The sequence below is a fragment of the Heterodontus francisci genome, chromosome 36 (assembly GCF_036365525.1).
Source record: "Heterodontus francisci isolate sHetFra1 chromosome 36, sHetFra1.hap1, whole genome shotgun sequence".
In the NCBI taxonomy this organism is placed as follows: Eukaryota; Metazoa; Chordata; class Chondrichthyes; order Heterodontiformes; family Heterodontidae; genus Heterodontus; species Heterodontus francisci.
In genome coordinates, this window is record NC_090406.1 from 5,572,704 (window position 1) to 5,595,833 (window position 23,130).

The 23,130-nt window shown below is 46.6% G+C and overlaps 1 protein-coding gene across 2 annotated transcripts; it reads right to left on the reverse strand.

The window, feature by feature from the left end:
• Window positions 1–30: 30 nt before the first annotated feature.
• On the reverse strand, window positions 31–19,356 carry LOC137351533 (protein CIST1-like). 2 transcript variants are annotated; one of them, XM_068016024.1, is made up of 5 exons: window positions 19,192–19,354; window positions 15,231–15,620; window positions 12,383–12,430; window positions 11,315–11,466; window positions 31–3,140 (listed from the first exon to the last, which is right to left on the reverse strand). In XM_068016024.1, exons 1-5 carry the CDS (start codon window positions 19,256–19,258, stop codon window positions 3,093–3,095), a joined length of 705 nt encoding a protein of 234 aa, XP_067872125.1. In that variant the 5' UTR covers window positions 19,259–19,354; the 3' UTR covers window positions 31–3,092. The 2 variants fall into 2 exon arrangements, with proteins under 2 accessions (XP_067872125.1, XP_067872126.1); XM_068016025.1 differs by lacking the exon at window positions 12,383–12,430 and having other exon boundaries at window positions 19,192–19,356.
• Window positions 19,357–23,130: the final 3,774 nt, after the last annotated feature.

A 23,130-nucleotide genomic window follows, 5' to 3' on the forward strand; every position in this document is an offset into this window, starting at 1 on the left:
TTTCTCCCTCTTCCCAAATAACCATTGAAATGAAATGAAGACAATGTTTATTGATGAATGTCAGAATTACAAATGGAAGCACGTAAAGTTCTCCCACTGCAAAGAAAAATAAAGTTTCCCTCATGAAAAGATTAAACATCGCAGTCTCGGAATATTCAGGTAATTACTGCTTTGAGTATTACTGGTGACTCCCTAACACCAAGTGTTGTGTCGAATTTCAGTAATCAGCGTCCTGCCTTTCACTGGCTCTTGAGGTCCTGTTTCTGCTGCGGTTCTGTCCGCCTATCCCAGTAATGCAAACTACAATTTCTCTTGTGCCTTTCACAACATCAGGATCTGTGAAAAGCGCCTCGCAACAAACACATTACAAAGCTCTCGGCTCACATTGTTAATCGTGCCTCAGGGAGATCTTGTGTGTGGTCCCTTGGATGTGAGGGAGTGACACGTGAGGTCTAATGTGTCCTGATCAGGTCTGGAAAACTAGACCTTGGTAAGTACAGTTTGTGTAACAGCCAAGATTACCGATGTGTAAAGGGTTGGGGGGAGATGGTGGTTACAGACATTGGGAGCAATTCGAGGGATTTCATTGGAGAGTGGGAATGTCTTAAAACAAAACAATGTTTGGGAAGGATATAGCCTCTTAAACCCCAGCCAATACACAACAAGTACAGGTGGAGGTTTTGCATTTGTACAGAATTTGTGACTTTTGTTGCCTTTTATCCCCCACTGAAAGAGCAGGGATAAGTTAGGAAATGCCTTTTCCATTAGGTTGCAAGTTAGGCACATTATCCCCATGGAAACAACAGTAAGAAAGCACGGATGTGACCCACGTGGACAGCTTGTGACAGAATCCATGAGAGTGTAGAAAGACGGAGCTTGCATTGATATAGCCTTTCACCACTTCAGGAACATGATCCCTGGCTGATTTCCAACCCTTCCCAAACCTGAGAGCACCAAATTCAGGCGTGATCCAAATGTCAATCTGAACAAGATGGATTCGAGGTGTTTCTTTTAAAGAAAAAAGATTGGAAATACTGCATCACAGATAGTGCCAAAAGGTGCAGACATTTTTTCACAAAACTTCTATCTAAAAAGGTTAATTTATGAGGACAGAGATTGCATAGACTAGGCTTGTATTTCCTCAAGTACAGAAGATTAAGGGGTGATCTGACTAAGGTGTTTCAGTTGATTAAAGAATTTGATAAGATAGATAGAGAGAAACTAGTTCCTCTGGTGGGGGAGTCCAGAACAAAGGGTCAGAACCTTAAAATTAGAGCCAGGCCGTTCAGAGGGTGATGTCAGGTTACACGTTGTCACATGAAGGGTAGTGGAAATCTGGAATTCTCTTCCCCAAAAAAGAATTAGAATTCTAAATTAGAATTGAGAGATTTTTGTTAGGTAGGGGTTACAGAACCAAGGCAGGTAGATGGAGTCAAGCTATAGATCAGCTATGATCTAATTGAATGGTGGAACAGGATAAAGGGGCTGAATAGATCTAACATTTGTACAATGGAATTCCATCCTTACCCGCTTGACTCCTGCGAATTATCTTGGCTTCAAAGTCGCTTTGTCTATCAGGCCAGCATACTTCTTGGAAAGTAAATTCAGTTCTTCTGAACCACATTCCCTTTGTCGTCCCTGCTATTTTCATGGCTGCTTTTATAGAATGAAGATTCAGCTTTGGCTATTGTACTAAACTAAACTCACTTACTGTACAATGCTAAACCAATGTGCTCCTGGCCAGCTTTCCACCTTGCACACTCTGTAAACTTGAGCTCATTCAAAATTTTACAGTCCATATCCTAATTCACACCAAGTCTCATTCACCCATCACCCCTGTGCTCTCTGACTAACATTGGCTCCTGGCCTACCAATGCCTTAATTTTGAAAATTCTCATCCTTGTTTTCAAATTCCTCCTCGCCCCCTCCCCTATCTCTTAAACTTCCTCTAGCTCCACAACCCATTGAGCTCTCTTTACTCCTTCAATCCTGGTCTCTTGCTCTGTTCCAGCACTGGCATCCATAGCTTCAGCTGCCTAAGTTCTGAAATTCACTCCTTAAACCTCTGCACCACTCTCTCCTCTTTTCACACGCTCCTTAAAACCTACCTATTTGCCCAGGGTTGCCTGCCTGTCCTAATATCTCCTTATGTGGTTCAGTGTCAAACTTAGTTTTTTGGCTCCTGTGAAGCACTTTGGGACATTTTACTACGTTGAAGGTGCTATATAAATGCAAGTTGTTGTTGGGTCAGACAGAGAAGGCTGCAGGCCAATAGCCAGAAATTGTCCTTTTCTCTCTCCTACCCATTCCCCATTGTCACTGTCGAGCAGAAAAGAGACTAGAGCTGAACCGCAAAGTGAATAACGAGGGGCCTCACCGTCATTCACTTCATCACAATTTGTGGAAACTTACTGAGCACAGATTGGCAATGACATTGTTTACAATGGTAACTGCATTTCCAAAAAAAGGCTTTAGGGCCCATGAGGTGCTTTGCAATAACCTGAGGGCTTGACAGGTGCCAGTGCCCCAGGGGAATGGGATGGTGGGAGTGGTGGGAGGTGCTCGTTTAGTGGGGCTCTCTGCTCAAGTTCAAGTTTGAATTATCAACATATGGTCAGAGTAGGTGCTGGAACGGCTGTACTGCCTCAAAAGGTAGAAACCCTGTTTAAAAAAAATAAATTCACAATTTGTTCAAAGAGAAAATATTTTGCCTCAAAATTTAATCTCTTAAAGTTTAAGAACCAAATTACTTCTGCAACACCAGAAAGTGGAAAAAAATGGACGCACGTAAACAGAAACCGTCCCGCTCAATTAGTGACCTTGTAGGCGAGATTAGAAGCCCTTCATTATCATCCCCAATATGAAGTCCACATTGCAGGCCAAGTGAACAAGCCTCCCCACAGCAGCTAGGGTTAGGGCTTGTGAGCTGTCCATGCTAAAGGGTTACTGTGCAATTATGGGCAGAACAGGAAGGGAATGAGGGAGTGAGAGAGAGAGTGGAGAGGAAAACTGGTGAGTAAGTTCGCCAACAGCCAATCAAGCATTGTATCACTTTCCAGAACATTCTCATGCAGCCAAGCCAACGTTCCAGGTTACTTGGGTGGATAATGAGCAAATGGAGCCTCTTCATTTAAGCTGTTCTGAAAGAACAAAACAGAAACAAATGTAAGTATTTCCTTTACTTGCAGGTCACGCAAGGCTGTCCCATCACCCCCCGACCATGAACAGTGGACAGAGATGTTTTCTTTGAGAAGGCCAAGTAAGGGTCCAAGGACCATAGTGCGGGATCCCATGGTTGAACAGCAGCAGACAAATCACGAAGGGCTAGTTAGGTGACAACAAGTTTGGGTTCTTAAAAGCTTGCAGAAGGAACAGAAGACTGAGGGAGGGGAGAGGGGGACCTAACTTTCAGTTTCTGGGAAGGAATGAGTTGGAGTTGGAGCTGAGGCGATGACTCTTAATTTCACCTCAGTGAGGTTGTAATGAGGATGAAGTGTATAAAGAACGGGGCATCGGGAGGTTAGCATAGAGCAAGAGAGACTGCCTCGGTAGGACAAGGCTCCTGTTGATAAAATAGAAAGAGGTTGGGAACTAGAGGTGGCAGGATTGCTGACAAATGATAAGCTTATTCTTGTAGCCAAGAAACGTGTGGAAAGAGTCCAGGACTAGCACTCATAAATATAAGATAGTTATTAAATCCAATCAGGAATTTAGGAGAAACCTGTTTACCCAGAGAGTGGTGAGAATGTGGAATTTGTTACTGGAGTGCTTGAGGTGAATAGTATAGATATATTTAAGGGGAAGCTGGATAAACACATGAGGAGAAAGGAATAGAAGGATGTGTTGATTGGCTGAGATGAAGAGGGGTGGGAGGAGGCTCCAATGGAGCATAAAGGCTGGAATGGACCAGCTGGGCTGAATGGCCTGGTTCTGTGCTGTAAGTTCTATGCAAGTACAGGAGACGTATAAGAGGGGGCATGCCCAGATAGAGGAGCAGCATTCAAATCTCAGAACCAACGTTGTTAGATTAAAATGGTCCTTTCCCATTGCCAAATGGTGCTAGTGTTCACAGCCGAGACCATCAAGATTTCCCTAGTGTCTGGGACGAAACAAGAGAAAAGGGTGCAAATATTAGCCATGTGCCTGTCTGGACTAGAATTGGAGTGTGGAAATATTTTTTTTAAAGATCACATTTTAAATACATTTAATTGACCCAATGATAATTGACCCCTTTGATATGCCTTCCACTGGGTGCGTTATTGGCTTATTTTGATAGGGGGCACCATTGTACTAATGGACTACTGTTGATGGCCCAATGCAATGGCCGGACATGTCTACAATACAACTCTCGCCTGTGGAGTGACGTGCAGGAATGAAGGCGTGCTGGTCTATCAACTTTGACCCATACGGGAGCAGCACAATTAGACATTTCCTCCACCCCTCCCCCACTCCTGCAGCTAGGTACTCTCCTGGGGGAGGCAGAAAAAGGTCAAGAGATAAAACCCAAGGGCCAGTAAGGATGGGAGAAAAAAATCTGAAAAATTCCTCTCTGACCCCCCTCTCAAGCGATCAAAATCAGTGCAGGAGATCTTGAACAGGCTGGGGCTCTTTTCCCCAGAAAGGAGAAGACTGAGGGGTGACCTGATAAAATTATTTTTATTTATTTATTTTTTTTAGAGATACAGCACTGAAACAGGCCCTTCGGCCCACCGAGTCTGTGCCGACCATCAACCACCCATTTATACTAATCCTACACTAATCCCATATTCCTACCACATCTCCACCTGTCCTATATTCCCTACCACCTACCTATACTAGGGGCAATTTATAATGGCCAATTTACCTATCAACCTGCAAGTCTTTGGCTGTGGGAGGAAACCGGAGCACCCGGAGGAAACCCACGTGGTTACAGGGAGAACTTGCAAACTCCACACAGGTAGTACTCAGAATTGAACCTGGGTCACTGGAGCTGTGAGGCTGCAGTGCTAACCACTGCGCCACTGTGCCGCCCCTATGAAAGGGTTTGATAGGGTAGACATTGAGGAGAGTCTTCTTTACCCTGAGAGTGGTGAGAATGTGGAACTCACTAACACAGGGAGTAGCTGAGGCAAATAGAAGATGCATTTAAGGGGAAACTGGATAAACATGAGGGAGAAAGAAATAGGTGGATATGCTGATAGGGTGAGATGAAGGAGGGTGGGTGGAGGCTCATGTGGAGCATAAACACCAGCACGGAGTAGATGGGCTGAATGGCCTGTTTCTGTGCTGTAAATACTTTGTAATATTGCATGTACAAAGGACATCCTAAACGGGAAAGGAAATACATGGCACTGACCAACTTCAATATGTAGTGAACTGGTGATAGCACGTGGGCAATCCGCAACCCAAACCCACCTCAGGGTGTTTAATGCAGATGGAGCTATTAACACCCCCACCCCCACATACACCCCCCTAACAACCCCCGCCCCCCCACACCCCCACCCCAACCCCCCCCACACACACCCCCGCCCCCCCCCCACACACACACCCTCCGCCCCCCCACACCCCCCCACCCCCCCCACATACCCCCACCCCCCCCCACACACACCCCCAACCCCCCACACACCCCTGCCCCCCCCCACACACCCCCGCCCCCCCCACACACACACCCCTGCCCCCCCACACACACCCCCGCCCCCACACACAACCCCGCCCCCCCACACACCCCCCTGCCCCCCCACACACCCCCCTGCCCCCCCCACACACCCCTGCTCCCCCCCACACACCCCGCCCCCACACACAATTCCGCCCCCCCACACACCCCCCCCGCCCCCCCCACACACACCCCCGCCCCCCCACACACTCCCCCGCCCTCCCCACACACACCCCTGCCCCCCAACACACACCCCGGCCCCCCCACACGCCCCCCCAGATACCCCAACCCCCCCCCACACACACCCCCAACCCCCCACACACCCATGCCCCCCCACACACCCCCACCCCCCCACACACACCCCTGCCCCCCCCCACACACACCCCCGCCCCCACACACACCCCCACTGCCCCCCCCACACCCCCCCCGCTCCCCCCCCACACACCCCGCCCCCACACACAATTCCGCCTCCCCACACACCCCCCCGCCCCCCCACACACTCCCCCGCCCCCCCCACACCCCCGCACCCCCACACACACCCCATTCCCCCCCCCGTTCCCCCCCACACACACACAATCCCACCAAGGCTGACGATGAGGTAAATGAGGTCATTGTGGTTACTTTACTCTTTAACGTGTATTTTGCAAGCCTGTGAATTGTGGAAGGAGTTGGGACCCTGAGGGAACTGAGCAGCTTGGACTGGATGGGGAAAAGAAGCAAAGAGTTCTGGATGTGAAAAGGGTGAGAAGGGAAGGGTAAGATGTGATAAAGCATGAGAATACTGAGACAAAGTCAAAGGTGGAGGAAGAGTTTTTAAAAAATAGTCATATGGGAATATAAGCTTTCACAAAGAATATACAGCACAGACACAGGCCATTCAGCCCATCTGGTCCATGTTTGAGCTTATGCTCCATATAAGTCTCCTCCTATTCCTTTCTGCCTTATGTATTTATCCAGCTTCGATTTATCTGCATTGATACTATTCACCTCAACCACTCCCTGTGGTAACGAGTTCCACCTTCTCACCACTCTCTCGATAAAGACGTTTCTCCTGAATTCCCTATTGGATTTATTAGTTACTATTTCATATTGATAGCCCTTAGTTTTGGTCTCACTCACAGTGGAAACATCTTCTCTAAATCTACCTTATCAAACTCCCTGCATAATATTAAACTCCTCAATCAGGACACCTCTCAGCTTTCTCTACAATTGAGGAGAAAGCCCCAGTCGATTCAGTCTTTCCTGATAGGTATAACCTCTTAATTCTGATATTATCCTAATTAGGCTTAAACCTTGATCAAATATGTCGGGGTAAAATATGTCTTGGCTGATGGAGTTTTGGTAGCCCCCTGTCTTACAACCCTGATTGATTTACTTCGCTAGTAATTGCACGAGACCAATTCCACCTCTGTAATGCAAGGGGAGGTCATATAACCCTGGTAATGAAGATAACACAATGCAAACAGGCAGAGTCCTATTATGAAACGTGCAGGATATTTGCAGCCACAAAGGTCTGTGTCCCTTCTCCCGGACTCGAGCAGGAGGGTCATGTTGGCTCAGTGACATCCATGGTCATTATTTGTTACTATTTTAGCTACTATAGAGGACCAATGGAGAGTCTTCATGCACATCATCCTATGGAGAGATACAATCTGTAAATGGGCAGGCAGATCAAATCGTTGAGGCATTAAGAGCAAGAAATATAAACTTTGCAAACAGCACATTGTGAGAAAGGAACACTCCGCCAACTCCCAGATGAAATGCGGATTGGCGAATTGGCTCCAGTCAGGTGATGTTCTGGCTAAAAAATATCCTTAAAGGGGAAGCGTTTGGCATCACAGCTGAACCCAATCCTCGTCTCACCTAACGCTGCAGAAGGGGCCACTTTATAAAGCTATAAGAACGGAAGAAATAAGAGGGGAAGGCCATTCGGCCCCTCAAGCCTGCTCTGCCATTCAATAAGATTGTGGCTGATGTTCAACCTCAGTTACACCTCCCTGCACTATCCCCATATCCCTTACTGCCCAAAAATCTATCCATCTAAGTCTTTAATATACTTGATGAATGAGCATCCACACCTCTCTGAGGTACAGAATTTCAAAAATTCACAACCCTCTTCAATACTGACCCCTTACCCTGAGATCATGTTCTCTGGTTCTAGACTGTCCAGTCAGAGGAGACAGTCTCTTAGCATCAACCCTGTCAAGCCTATAAGAATTTTACACATTTCAGTGAGATCACCTCTCATTCTTCTAAATTCCTCAGACTATAGGCCCATTCTACTCAATCTCAAGATAGGAAACCTACCTACCCTAGCCCAGGAAGGGTTGAAGACTACTGTGGGGTTGTTAACTCTCCAAAATTGTACAGGAGTGTACAGGAATGATAGATTTATATCCTGGACACTGCATTGAGCAACACCAGGAGAATAACTATAGGGGATTTTTTGTGTCTTTTTTCTCATTTTCTTTGAACATTTTCATTTATAGCTTGGAAACAAAGAGTCTGTTCGCTTTCCGATTGGTCATGGGGAAGGCGGGCACCGTAAGGATGGACGTGCCAGATGACCAATGTTGGGCAGGGTGGTTGGAGGCAGGAGGTCTCTGCTGAAACCTCCAGAAATACCTCCAACCAGAGTTGGCAAATGATAGCACACTGTAGCACTCCAAGAGCTGCCCCAATTGAGATGATCGTCTGGGATCTTCCTAGCCTAGAGGAGCCCGTTCTAACCCATTGTCCTAGTCCTTTCTGTCATCACAATCTATCAATGACAGGTTAGGCCTCAACAGATCCCTGACGCATTGATTGAATTCTTTCAGTGGTTCAGGATCCCAAGTTGAGTAATGCTGCAAGCCAGCAGTCAGGCATTAGTGACGTGCTAAGTCAGGTGATTCAATAGGAACAGTCCAGGAAAGAGGGATTAACCAATATAGGGTTGGGGAATGAACATGCTTTGAGCACTAGAATTTGGCATCAACACACCAGGCACTGAGCCAAGATTAACAAGGGTGTGAGCACCCATGTGAAGCAGGTGCAGGCAGATTCCACTATTTAAATATTAAGGCACTTTCTTCAGACGTGCTGCACCCACTCATTTTGGTCTGTTTTCATTTTTCACAATCAGAGGCACAGAGTAATCCATGGACAATGGCGTGGTGGGATTAATGGGTGAGTGAAATGAGCCAAATTATCCCTCATTTGTACTTGTTGTTGTGAAATGCAGTACATGCGGACGCACAGTACGTGCAGACACAGAAGAACATAAGAAAGAGGAACAGGAGTAGGCCATTCGACCCCTCAAGCCTGATCCACATTCAACAAGACCCTCTACCTCAGCTACACCTTGTCGCATTATTCCCATATTCCTTGATTCCCTTAGTATCCAAAAATATATCAGTTTCATCCTTGAATAAACTCACCAACTGAGCATCCACAGCCTTCTGTGGTAGAGAATTTCAAAGGTTCACAACCCTCTAGGTGAAGAAATTTCTCGTCATCTCAGTCCTTTATGATTGACTCCATGTTCTAGACTCCCTGGCCAGGAAACATCCTCTCAGCATCTACTCTGTGAAGCCCCTTCAGGATTTTATATGTTTCAATGAGATCACCTCTCATTCTTCAAAACTCTAGGGAATATAGGCCTAGTTTACTCAATTTCTCCTTATAGGACAATCCCATCATCCCAGGAATCAGTCTAGTGAACCATCATTGCACTCCCTCTAGGGCAAAAATATCCTTCCTTAGATAAAGAGGCCAAACCTGTACATAATCCTCCAGGGGTGGTCTCACCAAGTTTCTGTACAATTGTAGTAACCCTTAATGTTACACTCCGATCCCTTTGTAATAAAGGCCAACATACCATTTGCTTTCCTAATTATTTGCTGTACCTGCATGTCAACTTTCTGTGACTTATATACAAGGACATCCAGGTCCCTGCAAATACCAACATTTCCCAGCCTGGAATTTTTTGCATGGCGGATGGGAGCCGTCCATCGACTGAAAAGTCGGGGGCGATCCTACCTCTGCCGGGCCTGGGGATCCAGTCCAAATTTTACAGTCCCCAGGCTCTTAATTGGTCTTGGGCGAGACTTCCACCGCGTTGAGGCAGGAAGTCCCGCCTAATGGAGCTGCCGGCCAATCAGCGGGCCGGCAGCTCTTAGGCCCAGCAGCGCCACTGGGAGCGGTAGCCACAGCTGGGACTGCAACCCAGCTTCCACATGAAGAGGAATATATCAATTTCATCCTTGAATAAACTCACCAACTAAGCATCCACAGCTCTCTGTGGTAGAGAATTCCAAAGGTTCACAACCCTCCAGGCTCTAGAGAAAGGTAGGTTTTTGGGGCCTTGCCGTGGGCGATCGGTCAGGCTCCGGTGAGGCAAGGGGGAGCGGGGGGCATATTGGGCGTTGGGGGAGGTTGGGGCATCGGGGACTGCCCTCCGTCGGGCACAGGGTGCCCGATCAGGAGGGACCCCACCCCCCCTTCCAGGCCATCAGAAAGCCGCCTCCGTCTGTCAGGCAGCTTTTCTCAGGCCTGGGACGCACACCTGCCAACAGTAAAATCCCCGTGGTGGTGGGCGGAGACCCTTAAGTGGCTGTTATTTGGCCACTTAAGGGCCTTGATTGGCCTGGGACAGGGGGACCAATTCCCGCCGCAGCTGTCCCGCGTAAAATGGCAGTGGAGGCGGGAACGGGCTGGGAAGAGCTCCCCAAGCCTTCCACTCCATTCCCCACCCCACCCCTCACCACCAGCCCACTCTTTGGAGGGGGGAGTAAAATTCCAGCCCCAGTCTCTCCACATTTACAAATTATTCTGCTTTTCTATTTTTCCCCTATAGAAGTGGATAACTTTATATTTCTCCACAAAATATTCCATTTGCCACATTCTTGCTCACTCATTTAACCTATCTAAATCCTTTTGCAGCCTTTTTACATCCTCCTCACTATCCACTTTGTCATCTAACTTGGATACATAAAACTCACTCCCCTCATCCAAGTCATTGATATAGATTGTAAATAGCTGACCCAGCATTGATCCATTAATTACAGCCTGTCAACCCAAAAATGGCTCATTTATTCCTACTCTCTGCTTTCTGTCCATTAACCAATCCTCAATCCATGCTAATATATTACCCCCTAATTTTGTGTAATAACCTCTTATGCGGGACATGCAGTACACGCAGGTACACACTGCACACACAAATACATTCAGTACACACAGATACATAAAGCGCAAACAATACAAGCATATACAGACATTCATACCACAAATAGACACACACACACACACACAATACCCACACAGAACCATCTGACACACACAGGGACATTAATAACCACAGAGGTGCTACAGTACATATCTTCTCTGGCCTCCTTATCTCGAGAGACAATGGGTAAGCGCCTGGAGGTGGTCAGTGGTGTGTGGAGCAGTGCCTGGAGTGGCTGTAAAGGCCAATTCTAGAGTGACAGGCTCTTCCACAGGTGCTGCAGAAAAATTTGTTTGTTGGGGCTGTTACACAGTTGGCTCTCTCCTTGCGCTTCTGTCTTTTTTCCTGCCAACTACTAAGTCTCTTCGACTCGCCACACTTTAGCCCTGTCTTTATGGCTGCCCGCCAGCTACATATAGATACATACAAACACATAAATATACATACAGCTATATGCATCGATTTGACATACGTACCATTGGCAATTCTTGGAGCCGTTTAAATTCGGGTTTCCCTTGTTGCGAGTATTTCACTGCGGTAATGATCACCCCAACAATTAAAATTGACACCAGGATAATAATAAGGGCAACCAGTCCACCATCTAGAGTATGTGGTTTCAGGAAACCAGCTAGAACAAAGATGGAATAATATTACACAGGCAAAATACAGTACATGCAGGCACATGATGTATAGGCAGACGCATACAGTCCATGTGTTAGGGAATTGGGTTCATGACTGGCAAATCATGTTTAATTTGGAAAAGTGCGGCGTTATTCATAAGGAATGAGAAACGTATATAGAGCCTTCAGGGAAAATCATTAAAGCAGGTCAAGAAAAAAAGTGATCTGGGCATTCTACTGCACAGATGTCTAAAAGTTTCATGAGCAATGCCATGAAGTTGCACAACAATGAGGAGGGTATTGGGGTACATTTATAGGACAACTGATCACAAGACCAGACACAACGTTCTGTCCTTGTACACGACCTTGTTCAGGTCCATATTGGAATACTGGGTCTAGTATTGGTCTCCTCATATGGTAGGTGATATTGAGGCTTTGGAAAGGATGCTGAGGAGGGCCACTAGACTAATTCCTCATGTAAAGCATCTTAGTTAGCAAGATAAGCTAAAAGAACTTGGACTCTACACTTTACAGAAGAATAGACAAGGGTGACCTGATTGAGGTTTGTAAGTTGATGAAGGGAATAAATTGGATTAAGCTATCAACTGAACACAATTAAATAGGTTAAAGAGGACCAGGGGGTCACAATTTTAAGTTGGGTGCAGCCAGGTCCAGGTTAGATGTCAGGAAGTGGTTCTTTTCCAAGAGAATAGTAGACCTCTGGAACAGGCCTTGTGCAGTGGAGGCCGATTCACTGAATTCCTTCAAGCGAGAACTGGACCTGTTTCTGTCACAGGCGAACATCCCAAGAGGGAGCAGTCGTGGTAACGTGACCGAGGATGGATGCATCAGGCAGAGACTGAGTATGTGACAAAAAAAAGGATAAATTTAGACAAAGAAAGGATTCTTGCGATCTCGGCATACCTATTGGCTTCGCCTTTGTTGGCTGTGTGTTACTGGACAAAACAGGAGCTGAGAAGGAAGATGAGAAATGCAGAGGTAAGTGTGATACAGAGATTGCAATGCTGTGCTCCGAGTAACAACAACCTAAGCAGGCGTGACGGTGAATTAAATACCCCGGATTTTATTTACAGTCCCCCGGACCCCACCCTGCCTGGTGTGGCACAACAACAACAACTTGCATTTATATAGCACTTTTAATGTAGTAAAATATTCCAAGGTGCATCAGAGGAACAATTATGAAACAAAATTTGACAACGAGGCACATCGGGATACATTAGGTCAGATGACCAAAGATTGGTCAAAGAGGTAGGTTTTAGAGTGTCTTAAAGGAAGAGAGAGAGGTGGAGAGATTTAGGGAAGGAATTCCAGAGCTTAGGGCCCAGGCAGTGAAGGCACGGTGACCAAATGGTTGAGCGATGGAGATGAGAAATCCCCAAGAGGCCAGAATTGGAGGAGTGCAGAGATCTCGGAGGATTGTTGGGGCTGGAAGAGGTTAGAGATAGGGAGGGGTGAAGCCATGGAAAGATTTGAAAACAAGGATGTGAATTTTAAGAGTCATTGCTACACTGGGAGTGGGGGGCAACATAGGTCAGCAAGCACAGGAGGTGATGGGTGAATGGAGCTTCCAAGGCAGTCAAGGGCTCTAATGGATTGCCTGTGCTAGTTTGACTCACTGCTCTTTTAAGATGTGAGTTACAATTTTAATTCAGGTCCCATCCAGTTCTGAACGCTGCTCATTGTTACCACCATGTTCACTTCTAGAAGTCTAACCTGTCAACAATGCTCCACCTCACCCACCCTATCAGTGGTCTGTGCCTCCCTTCTATTTTCTTCACAGCTGGCATCTGGTGGCAATAAACCTAGTTTAGAACACGCTGTACTCTCAGGAACCTGGCCTGTGAGCAGGATCTGATTAAGATTCACACACCCCAACAGATTGCTTCATTTTCTTAAAGGGGCACTGCCTACACTTGGGATGGTAACAGATGTGTGACATTTGATGCGACAATGAGATTTCCATTGACAGAGGCAGCATGTCTGCAAATTGGAATGTGTTTGACGATCAATCTCAGAATGCAGAACTCTCTACCATAGGGAATGGTTGAGGCAAATAGTACAGATCACTGTAAAGAGAAGGTAGATAAACATACGAGGGAGAAAGAAATAGAAGGCAGTGCTGATAGGGTGAGATGAAGTAGAATTGGAAGAGGTTTGTTTCTTCACTTCCAGAAACCTTTCCATTATTTCTGCCCTATTGACATATCCTAAATGTTCAAAGTTGAGCAGGGGAGTTCTCTCCAGTGTCCTGGCCAATATTTACCTCTTGACTAATATCACTAAAACAGATTATCTGGTCATTATCACATTGCTGTTTGTGGGAACTTGCTGTGTGCAAATTAGCTGTCCCATTTCCTACATTCCAACAGTAACTACACTTCAAAAGTACTTCATTGACTGTAAAATGCTTTGGGGCATCCTGAGGATGTGAAAGGCGCTACATAAATGCAAATTCTTTCTTTCCTTTGAGGTGAATGATCTGACTTGCTAATAAACAGCAGCAGGTCCTCCCACAGTTGGAGCTCCTGCAGGCTGGGAAAGTATTGCAACTGTTCACACGAGTGTGTATGACACGGAGATCCTGAGGGACATGGTCTTTAGTGTCACAGATGCAACAATATAAGGTCAACGAACAAAGAATGGAGTTCCAAGAGCCTCAAAAGGAAGATAGGTGCAGCAGGAAGTAACTGAAGGTTTGGAAAGATGGAATGGAGAAGAGTATGGTTAAATTAAGTTCAGAACTGTTGGATGGGGTCTTTGTATTTATAAGAAACATAGAAGGTTCATGGCACATCAGTCCATCATGTCTATGCCAGCCAAGAAAGCAATCCAGCCTAATCCCACTTTACAGTTCTTGGTCCGTATCCCTGTCGGTAATGGCATTTCAAGTGCATTTCCAAGTACTTTTTAAATGCAATGACGATTCCTACCACCACCACCCTTTAGGCAGTGAGTTCCAGACCCCCACCACCCTCTGGATGAAAAAGTTTCTCCTCAGCTCCCCTCTAATCCTTCTGCCAATTACTGTAAATGTGTTCCCCCTGATTATTGATCACTCTGCTGAGGGAAACAGGTCCTGCCTATTCTCTCTATCTCACCCCCTCATAACTTTGTGCATTCTAGTTAAATCTCCCCTCAGCCTCCTCACTCCTTTTTTATGCAAAATTATATTTTTTAGGGATATTTGGTGAGAAAACAATATTAGCATCTCAAAGGCTAATTTAATGTTTGTTTTCAAGAATGTGATTGGGAGTTTATATTTTGAGTCAGACTAACGTGTGTTTGAGTGTAAAAGTACTTTGATTGGCCAAAATATCCCATTCACCAAAAACAACCAACTAAACTTTGTACCAGATAAAGATTTTCAATGCCTTCCCAGGGTTTATTAGCGCATTGTGCATAGGCCAGTTACAAAAACTTGTAATTATACAGAAATCAGAATTCCTTCATTTATTCTTAGGACATGGGTGTTGCTGGCAAGGCCAGTATTTATTGTCCATTCCTGCTTGCCCCTTGAGAAGGTAGTTTCCCAACATTACAACACTGACTACACTTCTAAAGTCCCAATAAAGGGACGATATAAATGCTTGCTTTCTTTCTCCACACCTGCTGCAGGTGCAACTGAGAAGATAAACTCCTCTTTAAAGTCAAATGTTGCAATATCTAGTGTTGAGACAGTTGGGTGACAAATGCAGTCCTAGGCAGCAATGCCTACATCTCAAAAATAAAGAAAAAAGAAAAAATTGCTGACCTGTGCCATTCAATGTTGGCATGACTGTGGAGTTCACTGTTATGTTTGCAGTGGGGGTTTGGGTTAACTCTGTGGCATTAGGATTGGAGGTAGAGGCTGCAGCGCTGGTCTGGTTGGCTGTGGTTGCCTGGGTGCCATTCTCACCCGCAACGGTGTTTGCAACCGTGGTCGTATTCTTTTGTTCACCGGATGGCGTATTTGAGGTTGCATTGGGCGCTCCCGTTGCATTGGATGTTGGTGTTACATTGGGCGCTCCTGTTGCGTTGGATGTTGGTGTTACATTGGGCGCTCCCGTTGCGTTGGATGTTGGTGTTACATTGGATGTTTGTGTCATGCTGCTGGTCGTGGGGCCTGTGGTCAGGCTCTTGCTTTCCGCAGTGGTTGACGGATCTGGAGTGCATGAGGAAATAAAATCAATTTAAGAACCAACAAGCTCCTAAATCATCGAAGAGGCTGTAGGCAAGGCAAGGCATACTCTTTACCATGAAAAGCACAGGGTGCAGAAACAACAATTTTCATTTATATAGCACCTTTAACATAGTAAAATGTTCCAAAGCACTTCACAGGAGCATTATCAAACAAAATTTGACATTGAACCACATAAGGCAATATTCGGACAAGTGACCAAAAGTTTGGTCAAAAAAGTAGGTATTAGGGAGCATCTTAAAGGAGGAGAGAGAAGCAGAGAGACCTTGGTTTAACATCTCATCCGAAAGTTAAAGGGTAACATTCCATTAATACTGTTCTGACATAAGATCATTGACCTGAAACGTTAACTCCGTTTCTCTCTCCGCAGATGCTGCCTGACCCGTTAACAGTTTCCAGCAATTTCTGTTTTTATTCCATTAGCCTTTAAGGTTTGTCTCTTTTATTAAAAGTAAGGCCAAATCACATGGATAATCTAGTACTTATCACATTGCTGCTTGTGGGCTCTTACCATGCACAAAATTGACTGCTGCATTTCTTACACTGCAACAGTGACTACACTTCAAAAAAAAACTTAATTGGCTGTAAAGCGCTTTGGGATGTCCTGAGCTTGTGAAAGGTGCTATATAAATGCAATTTTTTTTTTGTAGCGATATGGCTGCTGAATTGCTGCTAAATCAGAGCAAGACCTGACAGCTGAAAAAGCGTGTTTGTGACTCAGATTGGACTTGTTTTGTTTGGCTTTATAATATGCAAATAATTTAAGAATTGCAGGACTGTGTTTCCTGTTGCCCATCCCATTACCCGCAGTAATGCCTTAGAGGAGGTGCAACAAAGATTCACCAGATTGATTCCTGGAAGGAGAGGGTTGTCCTATGAGGAGAGATCAAGTAGAATGAGCCTATATTCTCTGGAGATTAGAATCATATATAATCCTTACGGGGCTTCGCAGGGTAAATGCTGAGACCCTTTTCTCAGGCTGGAACGTATAGAACTACGGGGCATAGTCTCAGGATCAGGGGTCAGCCATTTAGGACTGAGATGAGGAGACATTTCTCCACTCGGGTGCTGCGAATCTTTGGAATTCTCTACCCCACAGAGCTGTGGATGATCAGTCATTGAGGATATTCAAGCCGGAGGTTGATTGATTTTCAGGCACTAAGGGAATCAAGGAATTTGGAGATAGGGTGGGCTAGTGAAGTTAATGGAGATCAGCCATGACCTTATTGAATAGCAGAGCAGGCTTGAAAGGTCAAATGGCTTCTCCTGTTCCTATTTCTTATATTCTTATTTCTATCCAGTGCCTCTGAGAACTATGCGATCTCAAAAAAATCTGTTGGTAGGAGAGGTATCTCAATGTTTTGCCCTGTAGGTCACTTTGGTGTATTCCATATAAAACACACATGTCCACATTAGAGAGGCTGCCAACTGCAGGAATCCTCATCACATGACCCCCCATGCTTCCAATCTTCTGCTCTCCTACCCTTTCGCAATTGGCTGCTCACCCTCCACCCTGCTATCCCATGATCAATTGGAAAGCAAAATGGACTTCACATTATCCAATTGGATGACACTTGACTTTCAGTCAAGCAACCTTTATTTCCACATCTGCAAAGTTTTCTTTTCTCATTTCTCTCCTGGTTGGCTTCCTGCCTTCCATCCTCATTAAACTCGAGCTCATCCAAAACTCTGCTGCCTGTGTCCTACCTCTCAGCAAGTCCCATTCACCCATCACCCCCTGTGCTCAATGACCTACATTGGCTCCTGGTCCGGGAACATCTCAATTTAAAAATGCTCATTGTTTTCAAATCCCTTCATGGCCTCACCCCTCCCTACCTCTGTAATCTCCTCCAGCCCGACAACCCTCTGAGATCTCTGTGCTCCTCCAAATCTGACCCCTCGAATATCTTTGATTTTAATTGCTCCACCATTGGCGGCCGTGCCTTCAGGTGCCTGGGCCCTAATCTCTGGAATTCTCTCCCTAAACCTCTCCAGCTCTCTCTCTCCTCCTTTAAGATGCTCCTTAAAACTGACTTGTTTGACCAAGCTGTTAGTCACGTGTCCTAAAACCTCCTTATGTGGCGCGGTGTCAAAGTTTGTCTGACTAGGGCTCCTGTGAAGCACTTTGGGATGCTTCACTGTGTTAAAGGCACTATATAAATGCAAATTGTTTTCCTGCTTCTGTGCCGTAGATTCTATGTAATGTAATCCTATGTATTTTCCCCCCATGATTTGCCTTCAACGTTCTCACCAGAAAATTCATCTTTAATTCCTGGAAAGGCCTGGAAAATCCAGGAGCTGCTAATCTCGGGTCCGTGTATTTAGAATCATGTTCTCATTCATTTTTAAACAAATCTCAGATACAAATAGTTCTTAATGCTCTGATGTAATATTTATCCAATGATGCAAAAATGCTTAAAAAAAGGCCCTTTTCAAAACTCAAGATCCGGGATCGATAAGCACAAACAGGACTGAGTTGCATCAGCTTTATAATTGTGATATTGATCAAATAGTCTTTTTTAGTAATATTGGTTGAGGGATCAATATTAGCTCAGACACTGGGGAGAGCCTCTCTGCTGTTCTTCCAAACAGTGGCTGTGGGATCTTTTACATCCACCTGACAGGGCAGGTTTAAAGACAGCACATCTGGCAGTGCCACAGCCCCTCAGTGCTGCTTTGGAGTGCCCAGCTAGATTTTGTCCTGAAGAGGGGATTGAACCTAGAACTTCTGTCTCAGAGGCAAGAGTGTTACCCACAGAGATACATGCTATACAATTAGACCCACAGCCTTCTTCCAGGAGTCATGGGACTACCCGAAACCCCTCGATTAGATTCCAGCCTGTTACTCACTCCTGGGTATTTGTTATTCTACATATAAACCCGCTGAACCCCTCGATTAGATTGCAGTCTGTAACTCACTCCCGGGTATCTGTTATTCTATATATAAACCCCCCCCGAACCCCTCGATTAGATTCCAGTCTGTAACTCACTCCCGGGTATCTGTTATTCTATATATAAACCCCCCCGAACCCCTCGATTAGATTCCAGTCTGTAACTCACTCCCGGGTATCCTGGCAGTCGGTCTCTGCAAAGTTTGGAACTAATTTAATGAAGTTTGATTGTAATTTACACGAGTGACAGGAGTTAAAAATGTCCATGAACTTGGATTTCTACATCAATCAGGGATATTCCATTCTGAACACTTCACCCAGCAACATCGCTTAAATCATTGTAACTTTGTGCTATCGGGAACTGCTACAAACTCGGTGTTAAATTGAAGGAAAACATTTGTTAATATCAATATAGTTCAACAAGGGGAATGAAAACCCGTGGAAATATCGAGAAACGGAAAGAATCCGGAAAACTTTGTCCCAAAACTTTCTACAGTCTTAAGCTGCAAAGTGTTCGCTAAAGAATCACTTCCTCGTCTTTCTGACACGTCAACATTGTCAAACTTACTGCCGTTTAATGAGGAGTTGCGAACAAACATACACACAAAGTAAATAAGACAGACAAATAACAGTGATTGACTCACTCTGTGAAGAGGCAAGAGCAATGCAGAGACAAAGACTAAAGATCCCCTCTACTTTTCCTGCCATCATCTTGCACCCAGGATCTCCGTGTTCCTGCCGGACATTTAAAAGTGTTCAACCAATATTTCCACATGACTCCGCACTTAAAGCGAGGATGTTCCCTCCGCTCCAGGTGGTCTCGAAGTGCGACACTCCGCCCTCTGCTGTCTACAAACCTGCCATTGCTGCACAGGTGTCATTTCGCGAAACCCGCAGCTACACACCAGTTCCCAGCAAAACTCGTAGCTACACGCCAGTTCCCAGCAAAACCCGCAGCTGCACACCAGTTCCCAGCAAAAACCCGCAGCTACACACCCGTTCCCAGCAAAACCCGCAGCTACACACCCGTTCCCAGCAAAACCCCAGCTACACACCAGTTCCCAGCAAACCCCGCAGTTACACACCAGTTACCAGCAAAACCCGCAGCTACACACCAGTTCCCAGCAAAACCCGCAGCTACACACCCGTTCCCAGCAAAAACCCGCAGCTACACACCAGTTCCCAGCAAAACTCGCAGCTACACACCAGTTCCCAGCAAAACCCGCAGCTACACACCAGTTCCCAGCAAAAACCCGCAGCTACACACCCGTTCCCAGCAAAACCCGCAGCTACACACCAGTTCCCAGCAAAAACCCGCAGCTACACACCAGTTCCCAGCAAAACTCGCAGCTACACACCAGTTCCCAGCAAAACCCGCAGCTACACACCAGTTCCCAGCAAAACCCGCAGCTACACACCAGTTCCCAGCAAAAACCCGCAGCTACACACCCGTTCCCAGCAAAACCCGCAGCTACACACCCGTTCCCAGCAAACCCCGCAGTTACACACCAGTTCCCAGCAAAACCCGCAGCTACACACCAGTTCCCAGCAAAAACCCGCAGCTACACACCCGTTCCCAGCAAAACCCGCAGTTACACACCAGTTCCCAGCAAACCCCGCAGTTACACACCAGTTCCCAGCAAAACCCGCAGCTACACACCCGTTCCCAGCAAAACCCCAGCTACACACCAGTTCCCAGCAAAACCCGCAGCTACACACCAGTTCCCAGCAAACCCCGCAGTTACACACCAGTTCCCAGCAAACCCCGCAGCTACACACCAGTTCCCAGCAAACCCCGCAGCTACACACCAGTTCCCAACAAACCCCGCAGCTACACACCAGTTCCCAGCAAAACCCCACAGTTAAACACCAGTTTGCAGTGAGAGCCAGCAACCGTATTCCCTGTCCCCAGTCCATGACTCCCAGCCCACAACCCCAAAACCTGACCTTCACCCCAAATCCATCACAAGTAGTTCCTGAAATGCCCAGTCGCTCACCCTCCAGTCCCAGATCCCTCAGTCCCTCACTCTCCTGGCCCTGACACCCAGTCCCCCACCTTCCTGTCCCTTACCCTCCAGTCCCTTAACCTCCATGCCTCACCCTCCGGTCCCTCACCCTCCAGTCCTTCACCCACCTGTTCCTGACTCTCTGGTCCCTCACCCTCCAGTCCTTACTCCCCCGGTATCTGACACCAGACCCCTCCTGTTGAAATTCAAAGCTTGCTGCCAGTTAATGATGGGCTGCTTCACAAGAGTTTTGAACTATCAAAACTGGTTTCTCTAACTCCAAGTCCCAGAGAGAATGTGGTTCTGCTACATTTTCTTCACTAAAAATCTCCGGTATGTTTTTAAACCTCTGTTTACTGTGATTGTGCTGATTTAATAAAAGGATGGGGCTCAGTTAAAGAACAAGCATTTGTTCCTCAGCACGACTGGGCAGTGAGCTGGATATAGTCAGAAACGGGCTCGCAGTTTGCAGTACTTGGGTTCTCGACACCAATGGCAGATTGGGTAGAAAATAAGACTCTTCCACCTCCTCCCTCCCCCTCCTCCACCTTCAGCCACCTCCCCTCCCCCGACACCCCTCCCCCACCCTCAGCCACCTCCCCTCCCCCCACACCCCCTCCCCCGACACCCCTCCCCCACCCTCAGCCACCTCCCCTCCCCCCACACCCCCTCCCCCACCTTCAGTCACCTCCCCTCCCCCGACACCCCTCCCCCACCCTCAGCCACCTCCCCTCCGACACTCCTCCCCCTCCCCCCTTAGCCATCTCATCCCCAACACCCCCTCTCCCACCCTCAGCCACCCCCCTCCCTGACCCCCCCTCCCCCACCCTCACCCACCCCCCTCCCCGACACCCCCCTCCCCCACCCTCAGCCACCTCCACTCCCCGACACTCCCTCCCCCACCCCCACCCAGCCACCTTATCCCCCCCAACACCCTCTCCCCCCATCTTAGCCACTTTCCCTACCCTGACACCCCCTTCCCACACCCCCAACCAACCACCTCCCCTCCCCCGACACCCCTTCCCCCACCCTCAGCAACCTCCCATCCCTCAACACCCCCTGGCCCACCCGCACCGGCCACCTCACCCCCCAAAAGCACTGCACCAGCCCAGATTGCACACCTTGGTGGGGGGTTGGAACCTACACTGAGGCTTTGATGAGTCCTTCCCCATGGCCGAGTTGCCCTCTCTGTGTAAGTCAGTTGTGTCTGTGTCACCCCAGTTTCAACTAGGCTGCGGTTTGGCTCAGAACTGCTTCTAGCTTGGAAATAGGGGGCGGGCCTTTGAACTTGGGCCAGAATGCCTCTATTGGTTTTACATGTTGAAAGTCTTTTAGAACAACAATAACAACAACAACTTGTATTTATATGTCACCTTTAATGTAATAAAGCCTCCCAGGTGCCTCACTGGAGTGCAATAAAGCAAAATTTGACACTGAGCCATATAAGGGCAGATAGCCAAAAGCTTGGTCAAAGAGGTAGGTTTTGAGGAGTGTCTTAAAGGAGGAGGGAGAGATAGAGAGGTTTAGGGAGGGAATTCCAGAGCTTAGGATTTAGGCAGCTGAAGGCACAGCTGGAGCGATTAAAATCAGGGATCCGAGTGTTGCAGACTGGCACATTCCAAGGTCCAGGACTACGTGCTGAGGGACGTAGTAAAGCTTGGGGCAGCTGCTGCAAAGGCCCAATGGGGAAAGACCACTGTGTAAGGCCCTCCCACCACAGTGAACCGAGGGGCTGGAACCTGTGTAAAACGCCTCGGGGCTGTATGCACCAAAATATGTTTTTGCTGTGTAATGCAAATGCTCATTGCATGTACAATGGAATGGCAAGAGTTGTGACGAAACTCACATTCTGTATCAAAGGAACCTGGTATCTATTGCACTTTCTAAAATGTCAAGTTTGAACTGTTCTGTAATGTACTTTTTTTTACAGATTTTTATGAATAAGGTATATTTTTGGAAAAGGAAAGGCTAAAATCAGGGATGCGGAAGAGGCCAGAATTAAAGGAGCACAGAGATCTCAGAGGGTTGTGGGGCTGGAGGAGATTACAGAGATTCGGAGGGGCGAGGCCATAGAGGGATTTGTAAATAAGAATGAGAATTTAAAAATCAATTTGTTGCTTTACCATCTCTTGTTTTATGCAATAACAGCCAGTACAAATTTTATTCAAAAACAACCCGTTTAGCCCAAGGATTTGGATTATCGCTCTGGACCAGGGGTTAAACTGTTGGTTATCCCGTTTGTTTTGTTTGTGTCCTGTAGGATTGAGCAGGATCTGATGAACTGTGAAATATTAATGGATGTAATTTAGCGTAATACCTAGTTACCATTGTGTGTATTGCTTTAATTATAGATAGATGTAACAGAACCATGTCAATGGTTCTAGATTCTCCCAGAAGGGGAAACATCCTTTCCACATCCACCCTGTCACGACCCCTCAGGATCTTATGTTTAAATCAAGACTGAAGTAGCAGAGCCAATCATTTATTTAGCAGCTTACTGAGTATTGCAAAATCAAATCAATGTAAGTCCATACATTTCAGAAACATTAAACTCCATATTAATAAATGGTAAAGGCA

Bases quoted from the DNA above. Each gene is read 5' to 3' on its own strand.
- LOC137351533 (XM_068016024.1), bottom strand. From the start codon at position 19,258: ATGATGGCAGGAAAAGTAGAGGGGATCTTTAGTCTTTGTCTCTGCATT. The intron at 12,431-15,230 runs GTCAGCAATTTT...CTTCCTTCTCAG, and splicing joins GCCAACATTGAATGGCACAG to CTCCTGTTTTGTCCAGTAAC. The intron at 3,141-11,314 runs GTACGTATGTCA...TTGTTCTTTCAG, and splicing joins GGCTCCAAGAATTGCCAATG to AACAGCTTAAATGAAGAGGC.